At 47.1% G+C, this 19,076-nt stretch overlaps 1 protein-coding gene across 2 annotated transcripts in view; it reads right to left on the bottom strand.

Moving 5' to 3' along the window:
- Farp1 (FERM, ARH/RhoGEF and pleckstrin domain protein 1) overlaps window positions 1-19,076 on the bottom strand; it is a 229,758-nt gene that overhangs the window by 31,331 nt on the left and 179,351 nt on the right. For both annotated transcript variants that reach the window (XM_034497328.2, XM_034497327.2), the window contains exons 7-13: window positions 18,516-18,630; window positions 17,584-17,731; window positions 15,661-15,756; window positions 14,114-14,277; window positions 12,686-12,754; window positions 10,413-10,488; window positions 9,093-9,348 (exon numbers count right to left, since the gene is read on the bottom strand). In XM_034497328.2, coding sequence (XP_034353219.1) covers window positions 9,093-9,348; window positions 10,413-10,488; window positions 12,686-12,754; window positions 14,114-14,277; window positions 15,661-15,756; window positions 17,584-17,731; window positions 18,516-18,630 — 924 coding nt within the window. The remainder of the gene's footprint in view (window positions 1-9,092; window positions 9,349-10,412; window positions 10,489-12,685; window positions 12,755-14,113; window positions 14,278-15,660; window positions 15,757-17,583; window positions 17,732-18,515; window positions 18,631-19,076) is intronic.

Raw genomic sequence — 19,076 nt, forward strand, 5'->3', positions numbered from 1 at the left:
CCCTTACGCTGTGGAATGACTGATGCTTGGGCTTTTGTTTATCACAAACAAACCACTTTTTTTTTCCTGATGACAAATGAAAATAAGCAGATTTCTTCATCAGGGACCCTACGAGGATGCACCTGGACAGTAAGGCAAGAGGTAGGAAGAGATTTAATAATTAGGGGAAAAGATCAACTGCTCAAGGGACCTCTGGAAATTTCAAATGGCTTTATAAAATACTGTTCCCTACTTGTAAAAGTTGCCGTGCATTTCCTCAGGCCCTCAGGTTAGCAGCTCCCCAGTCCTTTGTCTCTCTGCCCAGTGATTTCTTCCTCTCCCACTAACCTTTATGAAGAGGTCTGCGTTTACTGCAGCCCGGTGGGCCAGCAATCCCCCACCCACGCTGCTCTAAGGGCACACAGCTCTGGTAGCTACCTTTTCAAACCTAAGTAGACACTTTGTTGTCCCACAAATAATTATGGGACTTCAAACTGGCCCTGCTGTTTTTAAGGATTTCAGTCTATCACCCATCCCAGAGCCTGCCTTTACAGATCTATCATTTTCATTTAGAAGACATTCATAATTCTCTCCTGGCCCACAAGAGGCTGAGCTCAGAGACTCAGGACAGGCTCTTCATCAGAGATGAAATGGCCTAGGGGAAGCTGGTGCTTCTAGAAGCAACCCAGCTTCCTGCCTCTTGTCCTCTTTGAGGACTGGTCCAAGATTCCTAGTAATGATCTGCTTCTTCAGTTCTGGGAAGAGAGAGAGAAAAAAAATCCAACCTATTTCTCAGGTAATTAAAATGGCAGTTCACATGCTTCTAGACCTGTTCTGCTTTGTAAACTAAGCAGTAAGTTGATTAGTGTCTAATTTTTAACTTGATAGGTATTTTGTGTGGATTCTTTTCCTGTAAAAAAAGAGAAGTAGAAAACCTGATGATTTAAAAAGTAGAAAATTGTTGTTTGATAAATATTAAAACGAGAACGTGGATGGCGCTGGTAATTTCTACTTTCAAAATCTCTTCACTATTCTCCTGAATAAACTGACTTCTTTTGCAAGTTTTTAGATGCTACAATCCTATCTTTTGTTACCTGGCTCTAAAATATAGATTTTACCTATGTGCCCTGAATGTGTTCTAGAGGCATACATAGGAGAGACAGAAGAAATGCAGGGCTCTTTTTAAACTCATGACTTCCCACTAAGAAAGAAGATAATGAATCTGGATGGAGATCATCTATTCTGAACACCTAAGGAAATCACCACCACACTGAGCCAGAGGTGGGCCCCCGCCCAACAGACTCTATGCCAGTAGCTGGAATGGCAAGGTTCCCTCATGGAAGACTGAAGTCATGGTTTACCAGGGCTAGAGATGGTGTTCTCTTCATGATATCTTAGGTGACTGAGGCAGGCTACATGCTCTTCTCAGAACCAGTGTCCTTTTAAGAGAAGCTCAAGAGGCACTAAGTACCCACCTGACATCTCGTCACTAAGCCATTCAGACAAGCAACAGCAATGGCAGACTTGCAGGCAGGCAGGCAGACAGACAGACAGACAGACAGGCTTCACTCAGGGTCAAATGGCAGAGCGCACACAAGGCTTACTTATAGGGCAAAGATAAAGGAGAACCCTGCTTTATTTGAAGATGGCGTTGAACTTGTGAACTTGGTGTCACTGTGGAGACGAGAAACATGGACTCTAGTGTACCGTCTTGTAGGAAGGACAAAGCTTCAGCCATCGGTGGGAAAGGACAATTACATCAAACAGGTTTTTGCTTGTTAACAGCAGGGTGCCCGTTGGGATGAGGTCTGAAAGCCCCTTGAGTTTAGAGTAACATGAGATATTAGTACCATGCGAACATTTGACATGAGTTTGTTCTTCCATGCTCAGTGACCAAACTCATGGTTATCAGAGAGGACAGAGAGCGTCCGGGTGACGGGAATCCATGCTGTGCAGACGCTCTGCACTGAAGCACAGTGAGGAAGTGAACGCAGATCGCATCTGAGGAGCATACCTTGTGGGTGCCCACTGAAAGGACAAAGGGCTTGCCCAGTGGAGACACCAGCTAGGGCTGGCTTCCTTCACAGACCACTCCCCACTCCCGCCCACCAAAGCCAACCAACATCAGGTGTTTTACTCCCATTGGAAATAGGAAAGTCCAGCCTGTGGTAGGCTGGCTGTGTGAGCTCCCAACCTAAGCTGCTGTCTCAGATGCACTCTGTCCCCCTTTACAGTAAACCTGTTCTCCTCCAAGGTCTTGCCCAACCCCCACAGCACCTTATACAATACAGGGCCTTGAGAGAAGATGAGGCCACAAAAGCCAAGTCTACACTTCTCCCGGCACCTGCGTGAACATGTTTCAGTCTGTCAAAGTGCCTCAGAGTGAGCAGGACTGTTGTGTTCTACAAAGGGTATTCCAGGTACAAATTGGTACTGAGACAAGGTTTTGGGCTATTTTAAAGGGAGGATGTCAAGCAGTGCTCCAGCAGTGCGGGGGACAGAAGGTATGCCATGCTCCGAGGATCAAGACAGAATGTTCAAAACAGAGCGTCTTCTCCCAGGTAGGTACATGCTGACAAAACTGTGTACAGTGGAACAACGGAAAGAATGTCTCTTAAATTTATTAAACAAATGACAAAAATGAGAATGAAGTCCCCAGCCTCTTCTACTTGAGAATGAATTCAGTGCATTAGAAAATATTAATACAACATATTATTACCTCAAGGATTAAATGCACACACAGAGAGAACGGGAAGAAACTGTGTTAAAATCGTGTTAAGATTCGGTTAGTGAGGTTCGCAGCAATTTTCCAAGGCGGGAAGACATGAGAGCAAGAGATGGATGACCCCTCATCCCCTCCAGGTGCTCCTGGAGAGAGCGGTCATTCTCAGTAACTGAAGAACTAAGTGTGGACTTTCTGCAACACTGCAGGTAGGGGGCCAAGGCCTTGCTTCTCACAAAGGGCACTGGAAGCCAGGGGAAAGGGAGTTGAGGGGGCAGTTACATGAGACAGACGTTCATCGCAAGGGATGACAGACTGGTCAGTACTGTGCCACACGCTACTAAATGACCCCTGTGCTGTGTCCTACCTAAGGGACAGCTGACCACCCAGATTCAGCCTGGTGTAGACCCAGTACCTCAAAGCTCCCTGTACCCACTGCCACCTCCGGACTCTGTAAGTGCCTTGGCCAAGTGCTCTGCCTTCTGCCATTTCCCACCACTGTTCAGTATTCTGAAATGGCCCGGCCTGGCCCCAGCAGGGAACTGTAGTGCCGCCTGGCACCAATGTGCACAGCCACAGCACCAACCCTTGCTTTGCTGAGTTGCCCTTTCAAACTCTGTCCCAAGCACTGTAGGGCAGGTTTCCCGTATCAACAGCCGTCATCTGGAGTCATTGAAGAGCAGCTAACCTGACCAGAGTCCTTAGGAAGGCTGCCTTCCCCATGAAGCTACTGTCCAGTCCTAGAGCCACAAGCATGCAGGGAGCCCCCTTCCAGCCTATGCCCATGGCCACCATGGGCTCAACGTAGTCACCCTGAACAAAGCAAAGCCCAGGCTGCTTGCAGAGCTCCCGAAAATTTTAAGCTCTTCCATAGCTTCTTTCTGGTCAGGTATTCGACTGTTTTCATGAAGAGCAACAAGCCTCTCAGTGAGAGGGTTCACCTATAGCTTTCTGAGAGCACTATTCTGTTCACCTCATGAAGACCTTTTTCCAACAGACCTACCCCTTCCTTGTCCCTGCCACAGCTGGCTGACTTACAAATCCACACTTTCAACCCTCGCTCCCAGGAAACATACCCAGAAGTCTCTCTAGGCTACAAAAGGAAGAACCACACAGCTTCCTGTCCAATCGGTGGCAACCAGGCACCGATTATGATCTAAGCTGACTCCATGTCTGAATCATGATGGAATTTTAAAAAATGTTTTTCACTATTACCTCATGAGTTAAAGGAAAACTGGTATTATGGGGCGTGCTAATTTTGGCCTCAAGGGCAGGCCTTTGTGTTAGCCACCAGTACCTGGTACTCAGTCCCCAGTGAGTTCATTTCCCTGTTTGCAGTTTCAGCTCATCACACAGGAAAGGGGTGGATTAAACCAGCAAGGAGAGAACAGTGCCAGTCAGTTCTTTGGTGTCACCAAAGTCAATGTCTTTAGTTAGCTCCTGCTCAGAGGGGTTCACTAACCATGCCTTTCCCTCTGTGTGTTTGTTTGGCCAGTGTGAAGCTACAGAGTCTGTCCTTCAAGTTTAAAGAAACTGGCTCAATGTAAGGATGATTACGAAAACTCTTACGCTTCGTTCACAGAATTCAGCAACAGCAGAACAGACTTGGGCCATACCATGTGATGGAGGGATGCCTTGGAGAAACTCAAAGGAGTGATGCAGACAGATGAGAGAGGGGACCAGGAAACAGCTTGCCACGAAGTGTAACAGTGGCTCTTAAAATTCTAGCTAACCCAAGGGCTCAGGCAAAGCTAAGTGATCAAGATGGAAGCACACAGAGTAAAACTGAACCTAACTGTATGCTGAGTCCTGTAACTCGGAGGCTCACTCAGGGAGGGCTGCAGCTGTGGCAAGCGCAGTTCTGCTCACAGAGGACAAAAAGCATTTTAAGTGGAGAAAGCAGAGTAAACGCATGTGGTCAGATGAAAAAGGAAAAGCAAACAAAATGGACCTCTAAGCATGTTTACCATCGTTTTACCAATGTTAAAAATGTTTCCTATCTGGATTTTAATCCTCCTTTAAAAAATGCTTGGCAACGCACAACCAAGGTTATACTCTGAGGCCAATGCACCCCTTCAACTCAGAGCGGGCCAGGGGCTGACTTCATTGCATCTTGGTGGTTTTGTTTGTTTGTTTGTTTGCATGACTTGGTTTAAATCTTCAAAGAGGTTCTTGAGGAGAAGAAAGTATTATTACTCAGATTTTAAGCTCAGGGCCAAACAGCACAAGGAGAAAGCTGGAGGTGTAAGACATTCCTGAATGTGAATCACATATGTAGGAAAGAATCTGGCCATGAGCTTCCTCTAATTAAATGCCTGTCTAATAAAACACTATCGATGGCATCCAGATGACTGTTGCAGGGGCTGAAGCAGTTCAGATCAGGCTCTGGAACTCATTAAATGCATTTCTTCATGCTAAAGGAATCTCTTGCCTTTTCAGTTTGCTCTTAACAAAGACCCACATGGAAAACCAAGTAAGAATCTGTATCTATATCTATATTCCAAAATAAAATCCAAAAAACATCATAATGTTAAGGGGTCCTAGAGCAGCTGTGGGGTGCTTTAAAATCTGAGTTTCTCTGTCTTCCATCCCTGGCCATAAGACACTGTTTTACAGAGCAGCATTGAGTAGGCAAGGTCCCAAGGCCCATGTTCCTTCTTCAGTCCAGAGTCCTGCACCTTGTCTGCTGCTGAGGAGAGACTGGCAGTTCTCAAGAAGCCCTCTGATCTCTGCTTTTCGATTTCACAGCCAACCCTATCACTGGCCTTCCTCACCTTAGTTCAATGTCACACAAACTTAGATCCTTTGTGAGTCCCAGATGGAGACTGTGGGCTTTGGAAGCCCTGGAGCCTGAGGGCCACATGGTCAGAGCATGGGAGGTTCTGGGAAGGCTTGGTGCTTTCTGAGCTTTGCACAGGGACAGTGGGGGACAATTCATCACCTCAGCAACCCTGCTACACTCAGCTCACTGCAGGCTCGCACCTTTTCTGACTAACTTCTGTAATCTTCTGACGTGGAGGACAAGCTCCTGTAAGGACAGCTAGTGACTACTCTCAGCATGACAGGATGTGGAGCCTCGAAACAAACCTGCCCCCAGTTCTTTTGGGCACTATTAATTTGCTGGGACTGTCAGTTTCTTAAATACTAGCTAAGGAGCAGAAGTTAAATTGCTTGGTTGGCACAAAACCAATCAGGATAAAACTGTGCTACAGCACAGGAGAAAACAGGTGACAGGCAATCACATTACAAGGCTAAAAGAGTTCACTCCTATTTAGTTATCAGACTTCTGTATAAGCAGCAGTAAGAAAAAGTCCTTTAGAGAGGCCACAGTCACAGTTAAAACAACCAAGCTGGACTCAGCTCAGTTCCCGCCTGACCAAGCTTTCCTATGGCAAACTGACAGCTTTTCCCAAGACCAGACAAAATATTCAGAAACATGTTAAAACTGCAAACATCCTGCAGCATGAAGAACAGCTAATCACTTATAATTGTCTTTGTCATCCAGGGTTTTCACATCTAATTCTAGTTAGAAATGCAGACAAGCATCTCCAGAATTAAGATGTGGAGCCTTAAAGGTCCCGAGTGAGGAAAGAGCTGAAGTCAAGCAGCTTTGGGGGGGGAGGAGGTATGGGGGGATGGGCGCAGCTCTGTGACACAGGCACAACACTGGCTGCGGAGCAAAGTCACTGAACTAACTCCACAGGAATGAGCTCGCTCACCCACTGTGAAGGCTTGGTAGTGACTGCTGATGCCTCTGTAGAGCGTACAAGACATCTAAGGCAAGGTGTGAGTGGACTGCTTCAGTGAACAACTGCCAACCACTATCCAGTCAGTTTGATCCACCAATCACCCACCGAGTCAGCTGGCCAAGAATAACCAAACACACTTGCGTAAATATGGAGTCTCTCAACATTTGAAACGTGGCCTCTCAACATTCCTGCTGACAAGATTCTCTGAGATCCATAAGGCAAGCTCTGCCTCACTTCCTGAACAAGCCCAGCTTCCTGCCTGTGATCCAGCCACAGAAGGCTCCTCAGGACACCCACATAGCACATAGCGCATAGTGGCAGCTCAGCAAGGATGTTACCCTCTTTACAACTCTTTGCAAAGTTTTGTGGTTCAGAGCTGAAAATTTTGTTTTATGGTTAAAAAGTATCAAAGACTGAAAAATACAAATGGAGGCTTTTGTGTATTCTACACTCTCCAGCAACCAAGGCAATGACTTGGCTAACATTCTCACTACCTTCCAAGAGACTCTTCTGGGCCATCATGGCTGAGAGAGAAAGGAGGCTGGCTGCAACCACAGAGCCGCCTGCGAAGGCCAAGCTGGAGCCCTGGCCAACAGATCCAACCTCTTGGCTGAGACTCAGGTATCACTCACTTTGACAACGGCTCAGGTAACGCCAGAGCACAGTTAGGGAAAACACACAGTGTGAGTTAAAACCCCAGCTCCTTGATCTGCAGTGGCGAAAGGCGGGGTGTCAGGCAGAGCCCTCCATGATTTTAAAAGAAGTCATAGAAATACCAAGGTGTCTGTGTTCCCAGCGGGGTTACTGTTCATAAGGACATATAAAACCCAGAGCAGTGTTGAAGCAGAGCAGCTTGTGACTGACAGGCAGGCACATGGTTGGCTAACCTGCTGGAGACAACAGTGCCCCTGGTGAGGTGTTCACTTCTCCTTACCTTACCACTCAGCAGCATTTCTGGTTCACCAAGAGATTTTGAGTCCTTAAAGAACTAATGACTTGATCCAGCAATGAAAACCCAACTAAAGCGGCAATCCCAGGTGAATGGCTATTCCTAGAGATGGGACAGCTTTTACAGCGGTTCACAGGAAGCCCAGGAAGCCAGAAGGACACCAGACTCTTCCCACTAAAATATCCACTATTCTTGAGTATGATTTTACTGACACAATCTCAGCTAGCAATCAACTTCCACCTGGACTCGGACTTGTCCATGCCTCTTTATAGGGCCCAGAAAACACTTCCACTTTTAAAGAGGGGACAGACAGTTAAAACACTTTTCTGTGATTTCAGGGACATTTCAGTCAAAACCCTGCACACACAACTGCACGCACAGAAAATTACCATGTAAATATAATATACACTGTCCACACTACTGGATTCATAATAAGGTATTACTTACTGCCTTCGACCAGTAAAACAAATCCCCAGTAACTTGTTAGGGCTTGCTGTACACCTGTACCATGCTTTCTAAAAGGCAAGCCACTTGTGTTAAGTTTTGTGTTCGTTAAAGGTCTGGGGAGTCAGGCATGAGCCATAAATATGTGCCCGTACCAAACGTCACCACCTAACAAACATAGACTAAAAACAAACAAGTCACTAGAGCAGACCCTCTCTGTGGATTTGTGACAGACTCCCTGTAATCAACAGCTGACCACCTGCCTGCCAGGCTCCTCACTCATGCTCCCCTTCCTCCTCACCGGGGCGCAGGCCCTGCAAACCCATCTCACCCTTCCTTTTGAGTGGTGAACTCAGGCTTGTTGAGTGACCGAGCGACGGGGACTTCCTTGAAGGGCTCACCATGGCAGAGTCTGAATCACTAGATTCATTCCTGCTGCTAGAGGAACACTCTGTCACCTGCAGAGGTGCCAGTTGGCCCACTGCACTCTCTGTGTGCACAGCCTGCCCAGGGGCGACCTCCAAGGTGGGTCCTGTGAGTTGGGTCCCATTGGCTAGCATCACACCTTGGAAAGTGGCCATGTGGGCCAACCCTTCTTCCTCCTGGTCATCAAGTCTCTCTATGGCCTCTGGGGTGGGGGCTGCCTGGCTAAGGATAAGTGGATCTGTCTCCGACTTGTTGTATCTGCTAGGAAGATTCCTCAAGTATGGCCTCTGAAGGGTGGGGGAACAGTTTTCGTATGGAGGACCCTGCTTTGGAACAGTATCTTCTCCCATACTCTTCTCCCTAAGGTCATGTCCATTTTCAGAAACATAGCCTTGGGACCCAGTCCTGTCCCAACTCATATCTGGACTGGAGCTTCTGCTGCAGGGGGACAGTGGGGTGGCCAGGGGGCTGTGGCCAGTGGAAGCCCTGAACATTTCATCTATCAGGGAGCTATGTCTTGGGAGCCCAGGGCTCCCACTCAGATCAAAGGTAATATCTGCTGAATCATCATCAAGGAACTCTCTAGAAGGAGGTCGGGAGGACTTTATAGAGGGAGGGGAAGCCCTGTGCCTAGTCTCTGCTCGCCTTTCATCCCTGGACAGTAGATAAACACCACTGGTCAAATCACCTTCATAGTTGTCATTTGTTTGGGACCGTGACTGAGACCCTGGTTCTCTGAGAAGGTCGTATTCACTATCTACATCACTACAGTCAATGAAGGGAATGGAATTGCTACTGCCTCCAGCAGCCCGGGATGCTGGACCTGTGCTTGGCTGCGGGGGCTGAGGGTTACTTGGCCGGACGCCATCCTTGCCACCCTCTTCCTCATCCTCTTCCTCGGGCGGCACCACGGCGGCTCCATCCACAGCTTTGCTCCCTGGAGAGCTCTTAGAGAGGGCGGGGCTTTGGTGGGATCCCGACTCCAAGGTACAAACTTGTGTTTCCTTCGCTTGTTGGCAGCTCTGGCCACCGGGAGACTCGGTACCTTCTCTGAACGTAAGGCTGGCGCTCTGTGGAGACTGGGTAGGGAGAACAGGAAAAGCATGGAGGGAGATGGTTATACTAGAGTGGAGAAGAGGCAGAGAAGTTGGCTTTAATTGGAAAGTGTCTCCTCAGCTAGAAGGAATGGCACTACAGACGCCATGGTTGCCTCCCCAGGATGCAACCTGTGCTCAGGCAAAAGTGGAACTCGTGATCTACAGGGCGCCTTCGGGGTACAGATGTGCTCAAGCTGGGTCCCCAGAACATAAGTTAAACTGACTTTGCTTTCCGTGACCCTCATCTCAGGTGGGCATTCCAGAGTGTCCATGCGTCAGATGGCCTTTTCAGTCTATGAAAGCTTCCCTAGCAAGGGCCAATGGGATGGCAGAGAAGCCCATGATGGCCATATGACAGAGACCCCAGAAAAGTCACAGACATCTGCATTTGAGAGAAAGGGTAACATGGCGGGTAAATGGCTGGTGCTGAAGTCACATAACGGAAGCACCTTCGTACTCTTTCTCAAACAAATTCTTCATCTCTGAGAGAAATGTTGAGACCAACTTCCTGAGCCACCAACCATGGGTCGGGAGCTCTTGCCACTGTCAGAGCAAGAGGACAATTTTTCCTGCTGTTACGAGTCCACTGCTCCACACCACATACGTCCTTGGGACTCTGTCAGCAGAGCTAAGAAGTGGGGCCTTCCAAGCAGGAACTCGGCCAAGTATCTGCCTACCCAGTCTCCATTAGTTACACAGCAGACACGGACCACCATGTATGTCTCAATCCCCAAACTCATGAGGTTCAGAATTAAAAGATAAAGCAGGGGGTTGGGGATTTAGCTCAGTGGTAGAGCACTTGTCTAGCAAGCACAAGACCCTGGGTTCGGTCCTCAGCTCTTGAAAAAAAAAAAAAAAAAAAAAAAAGATAAAGCAGTAGCTGACCGCAAGCTCGTCCCAAGGCTCAGTGAGGAGCCCAGAGCCAGCTCAGGACTGCCTGTGCCAAATCCCAGAGGTAAAGAAGACAGGACTAGAAAGTAGAGTGGGCAAGCACAAAGCACAAGAATCGAAGGAAAGACCCACGGTTGTCCATGACCACCACTGACCTGTTTTGGCACTTCTGAATTCCGTGCTGTGGGCTGTGAGACAAGGCTCCTAGTGGAATGGATCTTGCTGTGTTTTCTGAAGGAAATCACACAAGACAGCTAAAGTCAGGACAGCTTTGATTAAATTAAGCATTTTGGGTACTTCAAGCATGAAGATACCTGTACTGGCTGGTTTTGTGTGTCAACTTGACACAGCTGGAGTTATCACAGAGAAAGGAGCCTCCCTTGAGGAAATGCCTCCATGAAATTCAGCTGTAAGGCATTTTCTCAATTAGTGATCAAAGGAGGGAGGGCCCAGCCCACGGTGAGTGGTGCCATCCTTGGGCTGGTGGTCCTGGGTTCTATAAAAAAGTACCCAAAGCTTTCTTTGTCAATGTTACAGACACACAATATTTTCCAAACACCGGTGTGGAAAACACTATGTTCTCCTCAGAATCCTGTTCTAGCTGCTGAAGGACTGAGAATGACTGAGCACTGCCTGCTGGCTAAAGAGAAAGTCAAAGAGGGAGGAGGAGCCACCAGGCATCAAAGGCTCTGCTCTGCAAGCTAACAATGTATCCATTTGTACACTCCCTTCAGTGTTTTCTAGATCAGATCTATGACAGGGATCATGACCAAAGACTATCTTACTCTTACACAATGTAGCACCGGGAGAAAAAGGATCCCAGTAAGGGCCTCAGGGGACTACAGTGCAATCAGCACAGGCCCTTTATCTTGTCCCCTACCCGAGAACAGGCAGTGCAGACTTTCAAGTACTGAACTCATGAGATGGTATAACCCCACCCCAGTGTACACACATCTTCTCTTCACATGGGAAGGCCCCAGGGTGTCTATATGGACAATCACAGCTACCTCCTGCATGGTCTTCAACATGGCAACGGCTAATCATCTAAGAAAAATCAGGGAATTATCATCTTCGGGAAGACAGGCTGTTTCTGGTGAGCTAGTAAGTTGGAGTCATAGGCAAAAGCCACCCAGCATCACATTTCTGGGTATAGGACACGAGAGACCATACCAGACTTATTTCAACAAAATTAGGATAAAGCATCAAAATGACCTGAACATCTATTCACAGGGAGTGGGCCCGATAAAACGCAGAGTGCTCTGATTCGCTGGAGCTCCACGAGGACAGGTCAAATGTACTCACAGCACCTCAGGAGCTCAGTACGAGACAAGGTTCTAATGCCTGTTTCCTGGATATGGGCTACAGCAGTTTTACCAGCAGTGTGTCAGCATTTATAGAAATGAAAATTCACACACCTACAGCAATCCCCCATACACATAAGTATCTTTTAATAAGTCAGTACTGAACTCCAAAAGAAACATAAATCGAGAAGTTTCTTTTAGAAAAAGAGGGAGGAAAATTAAAAAAAAAAAAAAAAAAAAAAAAGGTTTATCCACTAGTCACTGTAGCAACACATAAAAATAACCCAAGAATTAAGTATGCCAAAATACTGATACAGGTTGGGCATCCTTTACCTTGAAGTTTGGAACATAAGTAATTGGATTTTGGAATACTTGCACTTACAAACATGGTACCTTAGAGATAGGATCCTAATCTGAACATGAAATTTGTTTCCCATCTACTTTACACACATAGCTCAGAGGCTATTTTATGTAATATTTATAATGTACATTTTTGGCTGGGATCATTTCAATCCCACAGATTTCCAGGTCAGTGCAGATGAACCTGCAGTTGTTAATGCCAAGTTGGGAGAGTGTAAGTGTCGGCTATACTTCATCTCTATGCAAGGGTAAATGTTCACGAAGAGCAGAAGAGGATTAAAGACAAACACCCGAGGCTTAGGTGGGGTCCTGTGCTATTTGCTCTATGTGTTAGAGTCTCAGGGTCTCCCTGTTTAAGTAGGAAATAAAAGACCACTGACCATGCAGAGCCAGGGTGAAGCAAGGGGCTCTCAACGGTGCCTGGCAAATATCAGGACACAAGCATCTGCCACCAACAGTAACAGCAACAAATCCTGCCGCTTCTCTCCCAACCAGAAACACTTGAAAGCCACATCTCAAAGTGTGTAAGGATTCCTTGAGGACCAGAACAGGCTTTCGAAGTGTGTTATCTCTGCTCTGGGCCCCCTCAGCCCTCTATCAGCACTTCCTCCCTCTTCTGTCATTGTGCCCTCAGGACATCTCGAGTAAGGAGCCAGGGTCCTAACGCTGAGCAGTTGACTGTGCAGTTGAGTGCAACTTGCCCTAGGCTGGGTAAGGACACATAAGACACTCTGAGAGAATGATGCTGGCTCAACAGACTCTCTTACCTTTCAAACTGCACTTTCTTGTGGCCGCCTTCTTTGACATAGTCAAGAACTTGCTTCTGAGTCCGACCACTGAAAGGAAGAACACAAACGTAAAGAGAGGTGTCATTGGGTGCTTGGCTCTCGGCCAGGTTACAAGAAAAGCAATCCTGAGGGAGCCTTGGAGTTTTCTGTCAATTTGATTTCTGGATATTTTCCTTATATGCAACAGAGAAGACAGTCAATTAAATAAACCCACTTGAAAACCACGGTTGGTTGTGAAGCTGCCGTCCCAGGAGTCTAGTCTGCACAGTCTGTGAGGATGGGGAAGTTAGTTCTCTGTGTATACTCAGGCCAGTGTTTCTTACACAGTGGAATATCAGCACTGTTTGAAAAGTGACTGCTAACACAAACCTAGGCACCAGTCTGTGATGCAATACCTAAGACACTCACTCTCATAAATAAACTTCTTTCTGCACGAGAGTGGCTGGGGGACTGGCTCAGTGGAACAGCACTTGCCTGGAATGTGCAAGGTGCCCGGGTTCAAGTCTCAGAACCATTAAAATAAAACTGACACAAGAAGTTACAGGTGATCGATGAGGAGAGAGTTAGTGACTATGATTGTTCCGTTTGCTTTCCCTCAAGACAGGGGTTCTTCGTGCAGCCCTGGCTGTTCTGGAGCTTGCTATGTAGACCAGGCTGGCCTCCAACTCATCGCTCTGCCTCTGCCTCCCAAGTGCTGGGATAAAAGGCATGCACCACCACCACCAGCCAGCAAATCTGTTTTCTTAGGGTGCAACCTCTTCAGGTTCTAGTAGATGATCCTATACCCGAGCACAGATGGGCAGTGCCACGTGGACACAATGGGCTTAAATCAGAGTATGAGAGGCTGGGAAGGAAAAGTGGTGGCGCACAGAAGAAACTGGAGGGGAAAAGGGCAGAGAATGGGTTCGAACAAAACACACTGTATCCATGTTCGAAAGCCTTTCTTTTTTTTTTTTTTTTTTTTTTTTTTTGGTTTTTCGAGACAGGGTTTCTCTGTGTAGCCCTGGCTGTCCTGTAACTCACTCTGTAGACCAGGCTGTCCTCGAACTCAGAAATCCGCCTGTCTCTGCCTCCCAAGTGCTGGGATTAAAGGCGTGCGCCACCACCGCCCAGCAGCCATGTTCGAAAGCCTTAAACGATTAAAAAAAAAAATTCATCTGGACACTGTGCTGGGATCTGACCAAGACTGGCAGATGGCTAAGTGGTTCTCAAAGGTTCAAACAGAACTAGAAAGACAGGGCGGAGCCGGCTGGGATAAGCAAGCCAGCACCTCCATTGGCCGAAACCCCGACCACGGTTTGTCTTATGGATATGCTGTGAATCACAACAGGTATGATAGAGGACGCCTTAGAAAAATGTTCTCATGAAGAGCAAATGGGCTTGTGAAGGCCCCGCCCCCCACCATACCTGAACCGGAAGGATGACCCTCGGCTGAAGAGAACAGGCTTTGGCTTGGGCTTGGGTTCTTCAAAGAGTCTGAAGAAGGCATGGTGCTCCACGCATATTTTCCAGAAGGACTTGCAGAAGTCTCGACCGGCCATCAGGAACTCCAAGGTGTCCTGGTAGGAACTCTGAAAGGAGTAAAGACAGCTTTTGTTTCCCCAGCACTGCTCATAATCTTTCTGATGAAATAGGAAAAAAAAAAAAAACCTAACTAAAACGAATTTGTCCACTAGGATTGTAATTGTGTGTCTTGTTATATGACCATTAAATCGAGGAGTGAGCAAAATATGCTTGTTCCTAAGGCTGAGGCAGGGAGCTTTCCAGACTCCTTCTCTTTAGATCTTACAGGAACAAACGGGATCTAAACAGGCACGCAGCCTCGGTGGGGTGGTAACACTTCTTAGCAGGTCCATCCATAAACACTGCGTTTTCATGGCTTCTCTTGCCTCCTTAAAAATAGTCCAAGTATTAACACACCCCTTCCTTAAAACATCTAAACCAGGCCTGTTCTGCTGTTTTCTTCCTCATGGCTCCTGTCCAGGTGAACTTTTAATTCCATTAAAAAAAAAAAAAAAAAAAAAAAAAAAGCAGATAGTACAGGTCTCTAGGTGGCCCCAAGAGTCACAGGGGAATGAAATTTTTTCCCTCCTGGGGTACTGAGGTATTAATGACCCTCAGCTGGCAAACTTATGTCTTTTGATTCTGGAAGAAACATAGTAACTTTCTACTCAGTGTTTCCAATTTCAGTGGCCAGGTTATAGAAACAAAAGTCACCAGAGTCCTTAACATTCCCAGCAGCTCTATTTTGGGGCCATCAAGAGTTTACACAAACTCAGAGTGTGTGCTGTAGTTTTTCCCGTATCAACTGGCTTTCCGGAACTGTAACTTCATTTTCCCACAGCAAATCACTTATTGGGGGAGGGGTTGCTTCCACTCAATCCACACTGCGGCTGAACTGTGAGCCCTGGTCATCCCTGTGGGACAAGGACTCAGGTCCAGATAGGACAGGTATCAGGGATGTACCATTCCTCCCGTGTGGCTTTTGGTAGGCAAAGAAGACCCTATTTTCTTCCCGGAACCCATCCCAAGTGGGCAACACCCTTGGGGGTTCTATTCTGGGAAGACATTTTTGGCCCATGAGAATGAGCTCCCATGACTGTGTAATGGCAACAGCAGGAGCTAACTACATCTAAGCAGGTGAGGAGATGCCAGGAATATGGCGGAACACTGGGGTCCCAAGGCACAGCCACAGGCTAGACATTCGGCCACAACACAGCGCAAGTTATTTGTTTGGAAGAGACATGGTCTCTTTAGGTAAGCACCTGTGTGCCTTTTTTATCCTCCCACCCCAGAACCCACCGTGACAGCAAAAGCATATTCCCAAGCTTCTGGATACACAATCCTCCCAGAGCACCTTTACAGGCCAGCTGCTGGGCAACCTCTGCTGAATGCAGATCTCAACCCGCAGGCAAAGCCCACTCCATTCACAACTCAGCTAGTCCCACACGTACGTTCACGTCAGGTCTGAGCTTGATAAGAAAGCGCTTCCGCTTGAAGCTCAGCTTCCGCACCTTGGCCCAGTTGAAAGCATTGATCTTCGTGAAGCCCTAAGGAAGGAGAGCAGCCCGTGAGCCAGGCCAGGTGTGTGCACACAGGAACCACAGACGGAGGGCTGAGGGTTAGTCAATCATTCAGGGGCAAGCCTTGGATGGAAGACTCTCAGGCTCTGTGTCTACTGGATGCCAGACACTCATACAGTGTTATTTCTCACTAATTAAAGAACTCGACATTCAGGCCATGCACGCCTTCATGTAGGTAATAAAAAGATAAATAAAAGTAAAACCATGACAACTACCACAACTTTAGATGGCATCTCATCAGACCATACACAAAGCTCAGGGAGACAGATTTATTATCTTCATTTTACAGAAGGAAACCATAACATGTATATGCAAATGTACAGAGAGCCGATGCATGTCATCCCTAGAGCCATGTCATCCCCAGAGCAGTAGGATGGGGCAATGAGACAAGGCCTTCAAGACTGATACCCCAGCACTTTCTTCTCACACAACTAATTCTCAATAGTCTGATCATATTAAACACAAGCCAAGAATGCGAATTCAATCATGGTACTTCTTTCCCGTCTTTATGACTTTCAGAAATGCTTAAATGTTTGGTTTGGAAATTTAATGGTCATAAATAAACACTGGGTTTTATTGTTCCTTAAAATCATGTATTTGTGAATTATCTGTTGAGGTTAAAAACCTCTGTGGGGTGTGGTTCCTTCTCGGGTATCATCCTGCTCCTCAAAATGATCTTCCTATATCAGGTATAAGACTCAAGCCCCGAATTTTAGGGGCATGAGTATGTAATATTTAATTTGTGCCATCAATTGATTCTACGTAGAAGAACTGCTATAACTTGTGTGTGTGTGTGTGTGTGTGTGTGTGTGTGTGTATGCTTGAAAGTGTGTGTATGCTTGAGTGTGTGTTTGTGTGTGTTTATATGTGTGTATATGCTTGAGCGTGTGTGTATACTTGAGAGTGTATGTATGGTAAGGGATATAGAGACTGTGGGGCTGGAGCATCCTAGAAGTGTGTGCTGTTTGGAACTTTAGTTCATCAAACGGCAACTGTGCAAACCTTTCTCCTATCTGTTAAGCAGCTCGGGTTGTTTTGCTTAACAGAGAAGGGTTTTTACCAATACAAGAATGCTCATCATTGTAGTTTCACAAGATTCAAATATCTATGCAAATGAACCTACCAAGGTGCACTTTTTAACTACAGCCAGGTCTGCAAATCATACTTGAAGGAAGCTAGGATAGGAAAAGCATTGGTCAAATAAAGCCACCCCACAGCCAGGGACAGAGAGCAGGCACTCTGAAGAGCAAGGGTCGCATGCCCTTAAGAATGGCACAGGTTAAAAACCCAAGCACAGAGTCTGTCTTGCTGCAAAGGGGTCGTGCATGTAGGGCTATTCTTTCTGAAAAGCACGTGTGCTTTTAGAGTTGGGTATAGCAAAGTCCCACATAAGCTGGTCGAACACAAGTTAATTTGAAAGGAAAAAAACCAAAAGGATCAAATTTTAACTAAGTGTCAAGATGTCGCCTCTGAAAGTGGAAGGCATTTACCTGGGATCTGAGGTCATTGCTCCTGGACACTGTGCTCTCAGTACAGGCCCACTGGGAGTCATCGCTTCTATAGATCTATAAGATCTAGTAAACCCAACAAAGCTCTCATGTATAGTCTCCAAGCAGGACAAGGAGGAATGCAGAAACAACCAGACAAACAAAACACCTGAAGAAAGGCCTGGAGTGGTAACTTTAAATTGAAGGTATCTACTAGACGCCTTAGCCTGCCACCCACGTGAACCTGGGTAGGAAAGCCCATTCACCTCCCTCCCTCCCCAAGGGAAAGACAATGTGTTCCCCACACCTGAAACACTAGAATTCCAGTGTTGGCGACAGCCAGGTTGATCTTGGTGCCTTCCCTGTCCTTGGCAGGGTGTAACCGGATACCGTACATCTCCAGTCTACGGGCCACCTCCAGGAGCTGGAAATCTGACTCTGCCGGGGTTTGTCCACTGACAAAGTAAGGAGGGAAGAGAAAGGCCAGGGGAGTTGAATCCCCCATGTCTATTACTTTGAGATCGAGCAGCTTCTCCTGGGAAATAAAAAGCCACAGGCTGCACGATCAGATGACACCCACCTCCACCTGCTAACGCCAGAGCCACACAGTGAGGACAAAAGCCCTATTACTGGGTAACACAAAACCCTGAGGTCTATCTCCAGCCCAGCCAGCTCCTCAGAATCTCAGTTTCCTCTGGGTCACTAAAAGTGAAACACCTCTGTGTGAAGCAAGTTTTCAGCCAGTTGAAGTAAGCTGAACTCCAGAGCAGAGCCAAGCTGTGCTTCTTCTGTTGCCAGGTGCAAATGCCTGCCTCTGAGCCACAGTGGGAAGGAGGGCGCCGAGTGTCCTTTGAAGACGTTCTCCCGATCAAAGCCAAGGCCAAAAACTGGGGCTATCACAAAAGTTCTGAAGTGTCCCCATAGTTAACACTATCCCTGGTTTAACACACCTCCCATGCTCTGTCAGGATGACTGTCCACTGGCCTGCAAGCCTTACCCTCTCCTTTATGCTCCTGGGTAACTCTGTCTCACAGCTAGGATCTCAACCACTTGTCTTTTTTTTTAAGAGTTCAGAATGGACCACAACACCCCAGTGAAACTCTGCACTCCTTCCTTCAGCCTTTGTTACGTGTCACATAACACAGAGGTGTGTGTACAGGAGCTCATGTACCTCCCTGTACCGGACCGGGAGGCAGAGGGCAGCTGCTGGGGAGCAACAGGAATCCATGCACAACTCACATGTGGCTGTGGTGGAACTCCACGATTTTGTCTTCTAGTGCATCCTGTTGAGGTACGTACTTATTTTTTGCTAAGTGTTCTCTGTCCAAAGCTTCATCGAAATCCCCAATCTCCGCTACAAAGAAACAAAGAAAAAATGGGCCACATAGGATGAACTCTTCAGAATGTGTTACAATCCCTGGGCAGCAAGTACAAAGCTGACAGGTGACATCAGGTGAGCACAGCAGGTGGGGCCGGAATGAGGCCTCCACCTCGAAGCAGGATGTGACCATGGTTCACAATTAGAGCCACGTTGGAAGGTGACAGCTACTCCTCCTTCATGCTGGTAGTTATGAAGGAAACTTCAGACTTATCCATCTTTTAGTTATGCACACTTTGGTTTCTTTTCTGTCTTAATGTTATCAGGACACATGTAATCACCAGAAGGGAACAGTATGGCGTTGGATACAGTATTCGATGCATAGGGACACTGTAGCAACTCTCCTGCTACCCTGTGGGTTCCTCTTTCCTCTGCCTTTCTCCACACCTTTCTTCTGCCCTTTCAACCCCCTAACACTAGAT

Source organism: Arvicanthis niloticus, chromosome 3 (genome assembly GCF_011762505.2).
Source record: "Arvicanthis niloticus isolate mArvNil1 chromosome 3, mArvNil1.pat.X, whole genome shotgun sequence".
Taxonomy (NCBI): domain Eukaryota; kingdom Metazoa; phylum Chordata; class Mammalia; order Rodentia; family Muridae; genus Arvicanthis; species Arvicanthis niloticus.